Here is a 6,400-nt window from a genome sequence, read left to right on the forward strand (position 1 = left end):
TAAACTCCTGCCACAAGTGGAGTTTTCTTCATTTGTTAGTTCTGTTCAAACTACAGACAGCCTCTCCCAGTGGAGATGCTGTGGGTTTTGGGATTACCACAAGAAACAGATTTGCCAAGAAACAGAGATTTGAGATATGTGGCAAGAGAGCAGTTTGGTTTGTACAAATTATGGTGCTGTTTAAACATGAAGTGTGAAAGCATTTAATTTTTTATTATTTACTTCCCATTGCACCACAATAGCAATATAGAGTGGAGGGTGGGTCAGTGTATATTTAGTGATTTAAGCAGAAAAATACTGGTGGGATTTCCATGTGTAAAGGAGCCAGCAGATAACACCGGGCCTCCCTTGCAGCACGAAGGAGGGGGGAGCAGTGAAGCTGTGGGACCAGGAGATGAAGCGGTGCCGAGCCTTCCAGCTGGAGACCGGGCAGCTCATCGAGTGCGTGCGCTCCGTGTGCCGGGGCAAGGTGAGGGAGAGGGCAGAGCTCTGCTGCTTGCCTGAACTTCTGCTGCTTCTTTAAAGTCACAAAACCCCCCTGGGAGTTACTGAGAGACCGTGAGTCTTGGTGAAGTGGAACACAGTGGAAATAACGGAGGCATTTGACTTGCTGCAGTCACTCGTGTGTGTGTTTCAGTTGTGCATGAGAAAGGAGCAGTGATGCTGCATGGGGTGGGGCCTGTCCAGCCCAGCGTTCCAGGGATGGTCTGTTTCATTTTGACACATTCCGTGATAACAACACCACTGAGGAATGTGGTTTTATATTTCCAATCAAGTTGGCATTATCAATTACAAGCTTAATTTGTTTATAATCTGTTTATGCTTTTTCCCAAGTATTTGCCAAGGAAGCTCTGGCAGTTTAAACTGTGGCAGGTACTTTACACTGACCACCTCTCTCCACTCCTTTTCTTCGGCTACGAACAGGGGAAAATCTTAGTGGGAACAAAAGATGGAGAAATCCTTGAAGTAGGAGAAAAAAACGCTGCTTCGAACTTGTTAATTGATTGTCACATGGAAGGGGAAATCTGGGGCTTGGCAACTCACCCCTCCAAAGACATCTTTATCTCTGCAAGCAACGACGGAACAGCCAGGATCTGGGACCTGTTGGACAAAGTGAGTACCGTGAATGTAAAAGTGTGTGATTAAAAATGAGCATTTTATCCAAGCATCCATTTTTCTATCTGTGCTTTTGAGCAGCCCTGGAATGAGAGCAGGGTTTTTGCCTCTGTCCTGAGCAGGTTTTGGTCATGTTTGGCATCAGCACTCCCAGAGGAATGTAGGGATTCACCAGCACGCCTGCTTAAGGAGTGCCTCGTGTTGGGCATTGTTTATTTTGATCCAGATCTGCAGACTGGGGGATTAAGGAGACATTTTAATTCCACATTGCCTGTCTGGGTGACACAGACTGTGCTGTCACACACACAGCCCCTGCCTATCATTCTGCCTTCCTGGCAGGCATGGCTCCCTCTTCTTCAAAGCCTTCCTTTAGAACTCTGCATGTTGCCTCAGGGATTTTTCCAAGTCAAATTGACTAACAACAACCATTTTTAAAAACAACAAATAAAACATTAAAAAAAAAAAAACTCCAGGAAGTTTTCAGCTCATTTTGGCCAGCATATACCTTTCCAAAAGCTTGTTACCTGAGCTAACAGGATACTTTTTAATGAGGAAAATTAATCTATTATAAATACAACCAGCTAGGTGAAAATGCAAGAGCTTACTAGGACGTTTCCACATGTTAAATGAAATGGGAGAGCTCTGTGCCAATCAGCAGTTGTTGAAGATATCAAAGTCACTTTGAAACAAATTAGGAAATAGATTTTTCAGCTTGTTCTGCTAAATAGTCCTTTTTCTGGTGTGAAACTCGATGTCAGTCTACAAAATAATGCAAACACGAACCCCCCCATCCAAATCACATCTCTGTTTTGAAGTCTGCTTAGCGACATATGCCTGGTGGGATGTGAGTCTCGGTGTGACATTTCAGGTTTATGTTTAGAGGGAAACAGAGTGGATTTGTTTTTAATTAAGCAAGTTTTGTACTTTGTGTTTGGAAGCTCTGGGTGTGCTGGGGAGGTGTGAGCCTGTTGCGCGTGTCCCCGCAGAAGCTGGTGAACAAGGTGAGCCTGGGGCACCCCGCGCGCTGCGCCGCCTACAGCCCCGACGGAGAGATGGTGGCCATCGGCATGAGGAACGGGGAGTTCGTCCTCCTGCTGGTCAACAGCCTCAAGGTCTGGGGCAAGAAGCGGGACAGGAAGTCTGCAATTCAGGACATCAGGTAGGAGGTGCTCAAAATGCACAGCCCTGCCTTGTGAGAACGGCCATGGAGTGCCAGGTGGATTTGCAGAGATTTTCTAAGTCTGTGTTTGTTGAAACCTGTGTGAGCTGGTGAAGGGCACTGTGGTGGGGCTTTAATTCAGCTACAGCCACCCTGCACAGCTGGAATTATGGGAATTAATTCTCCAAATTGCGGTTCCTGTTGCTGACTCCCAGAGCACACTGTGATGTGGCTTTATGCAAGTGCAATATTAGCATCATTTCACCACAAACAGTATAGAATACAGTCATGGAATGGTCTGGGTTGGAAGGGACTTGAAATATCATCCAGTCCCACCCCTTGCCATGGACAGGGACACCTTCCACTGCCCAGCTTGCTCCAAGCCCCATCCAGCCTGGCCTTCAACACTTCCAGTCATGGGCCAGCCACAGCTTCTGTGGAGAACCTGTGCCTGGGCCTGACCACCCTCACAGGCAACAATTCCTTCCCAATATTCCATCTAACCCTGTCCTCTGTCAGAGAAATCCTCACTCTTCCTTTTCTCTTAAGCATTAAGATTTGGTTTGGGTTCATTCTTGCTGTTGATAAAAGGTTTTTTGTGTTTTTCATTAAAAAAGATTACTGTCATGTTAGCATGACAAGCAAAAGCAAATCTTGCACCAAAACAGCCAGTGACATCCCCACTCCACGTTTTCTTGCCTAGGATCAGCCCAGATAACAGGTTTTTGGCAGTGGGCTCACAAGAACATACTGTGGATTTTTATGATCTCACTCAAGGCACAACCCTAAACCGAATTGGCTACTGCAAGGACATTGCCAGTTTTGTCATTCAGATGGACTTCTCTGCAGACAGCAGGTACATCCAGGTATGTCTGGGATAGCCCCGCAGGGCTGGGTTCATTGGGCCGCCATAACGAGGTGGAGGCTGGAGCTGTGCTAAGGGCAAAGCATTATCCCAGGTCACTGGAAAGGGGACAATGCTGAAATTGTGGATTATAACCATATTGAAGCCTTTCTCTTCCTCCCTGAGGCTGGGGTATGTGTGAGAGCTCAGTTGTTTTAATTAAATTGTTAATCTGAAGGCGTTTCCTTCAGAAATGTTTCTGATTTAGTAAAATTATGTTGAGATAAAGTAAAGTGTGGAAGTGAGAGAAAAGCTGTCAGCACTATATGTGAGCATCTCCTTCCATCATCACCACCCTGTAACATTGTTATTCCTTTATATGACATGTGATGAATTCCAAATAATGAGGAAAAAAGAGAAATATTATTCTAGGTGTTTGATTGCTGATAAAAACCTGGTGAGACTGTTGGAAATATTAAAGAAAATGATGTGTTTATAGCAGTTCCCAGGTTTTTTCCTTTCCCACTTCCAGGTATCCACAGGTGCCTACAAGCGTCAAGTTCACGAGGTGCCACTGGGAAAGCAAATCACAGACCCTGCAGTCATAGAGAAAATCACCTGGGCCACCTGGACCAGGTAGCACCCAAGGAGAGGGTGGGGCCAGCACTGGGATCGGGTCACAGGTTTGGGGGTGGAAATGCTGAGATGTCCCCAGGGCCTGGCAAACCTGCGAGCGTCCCCAGGCTCTGCTTCTCCAGAGCTCCATGTGACACCCTTGGGGTTTTACACACAGCTCTGGCTGTTTGGTGTCTGTAGTAATTAGTGCTGTTAATTACACTGGGGGCTGTCACAGAGCCACAGTGGCTCATTCCCACTCATCCCAGGCCCCTCACACGGCTCTGGGCCACTCCAGGGATCCTTGTCCCACCTCAGCAAACACCAGCAGCACAGAAGGCCTGGAAACGTGCAGTGATTGTATGAAGGCGTTCTGAGTGTCATTAAAATATATTTCCTGATGTGGATGAACACAGGAATCTGCCCCCAGCATTGCAGAACTGTGGCTGTTCTTGCTCTTCCTGCGAGAAGTGGGACAGGCCAAAGGCAGAGCTGACAGTGGGTGACAACCAGGCAGGGCTGGGAGAAGGTAAATGAGAATCCTCCTACTCTGGCAGCTCTGCTGGCACAAAAATCTGCCCCAAATTCCCCATTTCAGAGGACTCCTGACAGCTGGTGGGAGGGGGCAGATGCCTCTGGCAGTGACTCTGTGGGTAAATGATTACAGAGAGCTGAAGCCAGGGTAGAATACCTATATCTGAGAACAAGTGGACATAGAGACAAGCATTCCCTCATTCAGGAACTCACGGCTAAGGGAACAGTGCAGTCAGGAATCCCGGTGGAAGGCTCATAGAGACCAGAGGTGCACAAGCTGCTGGTGTAGAATGATGCCAGTGGTTTCATGGGAAATAAACCCAAGGATTAATGGATAGAGGTTGCTTAAGAATCACATAAAAATGATGTATTAGTGTGGTGGTCTCCATGATGAGCTCAGGGTAATCATTTAGAAGGGACAATTTTATTTTGAATGCAGCAATTTTTTATTACTGACCTGTGTTGGCTCAGCCCCCTGTGGAAGAGCAGCAGCAAGTTAAGTCTTATGGTCTAATGCATTTTATTTACCTTGATTTTGGAACAGCATTCTTGGAGATGAAGTCATTGGGATCTGGCCACGAAATGCAGATAAAGCCGATGTCAACTGCGCCTGTGTGACCCACGCTGGCCTGAACATAGTGACAGGAGATGACTTCGGGCTGGTCAAGCTGTTTGACTTCCCATGCACGGAGAAATTTGTAAGTGCCTGTTTTATTTTCACCTGAGCAGCTTTTGCTTTTCCCAGACCCCTCAGCACTCGGTGTTACAGCACCCAACCAGCATGGTCCATTCTCAGGAAGCTCTCACAGCACCCAAAGGGTCCATCCACGGGCAGCTCCCAGAGAGTGAAAAGGCCTTGGGGTCAGGATGGCTGTGGGCACAGAGCTTTGCCTGGTGCCATCCCTGAGCTGCTGTCCTGTCCCACAGGCCAAACACAAGCGGTACTTTGGGCACTCGGCGCACGTCACCAACATCCGCTTCTCGCACGACGACAAGTTCGTGGTGAGCACCGGAGGGGACGACTGCAGGTAACGGGCTGGGACTGGGGCACACACACACACACACACAGAGAAAGGGACACAGCCACACAGGTGTGCACACACACAGACACCACACACCCACATCCCACACACAAACACAGTGCACACACACAAACAGTGTGCACGCACACACAGCGTGCCCATACAGCCGACATGCATACACACAGTGCACACACAGACAGAGTACACGCACACACACACACAGAGTGCACACAGAGATGCACAAAGATACACTCAGGCACACACACACTGCATACGCACAGAGACACAGACACACAGTGCACAGACACTGCCACAGAGCACAGATAGGCACACAGCACACACAAACACAGAGTGCACGCACACACATTCACAGTCTGTGCACACAGTGCACATATAACACATAGCACTCACATTGCAGACATGCACATATGCAGCACACACACACTGTGTATATGCAGACAGAGCAACTGTGCACAGAGTGTATTTCACTCACACACACACAGTCTGTACTTCACACACCAATGTGTTTATTTTCTGCTCCTGTCCCACTGGCCTGTGCTCAAGGCCAATCCCTGCTCTCCCTCCTGTCTCCCCAGTGTGTTCGTGTGGCGCTGCCTCTGAGGAGCCTCTGGCTGCTGCTGTCCTGCCCCAGTGAGGGCTGCGCTGGCCAGGACAGCCAGGAATGCCCCTCTGGCTGCAGGAATCCCAGCCCTGCTGCAGGCTGACATTTCCAGATCACTCATCCCAACTTACTAAAAGGGAATGGGAGCTGGCCTTGGAAAGCCTGACACCCTTGCGAAGGAAGCTGAGGTTTGAAGGGTAACCTGGGGATCCCAAAGGGATGAACAGTTCACTCACAAAGCTGCTTTTGCCTAATACTGTGTTGTTCAAACCATGTCTGAAAAGGGAGAAAATGCTGACAAAATGCTGGGCCCTTTAATTTTCAAATTTGTGGCTTGAACAAAGTTCAAAAGGTGGGTAGGTTTTAACCACACCTGCTTAAAACTCCCAATTTGGTGCACTCAGTAAAGCTGGGAGCATTTAATGAGCAGGCTGGGGAGGTGGGAGGTAACCCTTCAGCTTTCATTAATTGAAGGAGCAAAGTATCCC

General features: G+C 48.1%; 1 protein-coding gene across 2 annotated transcripts in view; it reads left to right on the forward strand.

The window, feature by feature from the left end:
- The window catches only part of EML6 (EMAP like 6), a gene marked incomplete at both ends in the record, with an annotated part of 84,179 nt that extends 78,268 nt beyond the window's left edge, over positions 1 to 5,911 (forward strand). For both annotated transcript variants that reach the window (XM_084201679.1, XM_084201680.1), the window contains 8 exons: positions 355 to 469; positions 925 to 1,113; positions 2,103 to 2,275; positions 2,979 to 3,141; positions 3,652 to 3,755; positions 4,813 to 4,966; positions 5,196 to 5,296; positions 5,887 to 5,911. In XM_084201679.1, coding sequence (XP_084057805.1) covers positions 355 to 469; positions 925 to 1,113; positions 2,103 to 2,275; positions 2,979 to 3,141; positions 3,652 to 3,755; positions 4,813 to 4,966; positions 5,196 to 5,296; positions 5,887 to 5,911 — 1,024 coding nt within the window. The remainder of the gene's footprint in view (positions 1 to 354; positions 470 to 924; positions 1,114 to 2,102; positions 2,276 to 2,978; positions 3,142 to 3,651; positions 3,756 to 4,812; positions 4,967 to 5,195; positions 5,297 to 5,886) is intronic.
- Between the last annotated feature and the right edge of the window lie 489 nt (positions 5,912 to 6,400).

The sequence above is a fragment of the Fringilla coelebs genome, assembly GCF_963513975.1.
Source record: "Fringilla coelebs genome assembly, chromosome: 3".
Taxonomy (NCBI): domain Eukaryota; kingdom Metazoa; phylum Chordata; class Aves; order Passeriformes; family Fringillidae; genus Fringilla; species Fringilla coelebs.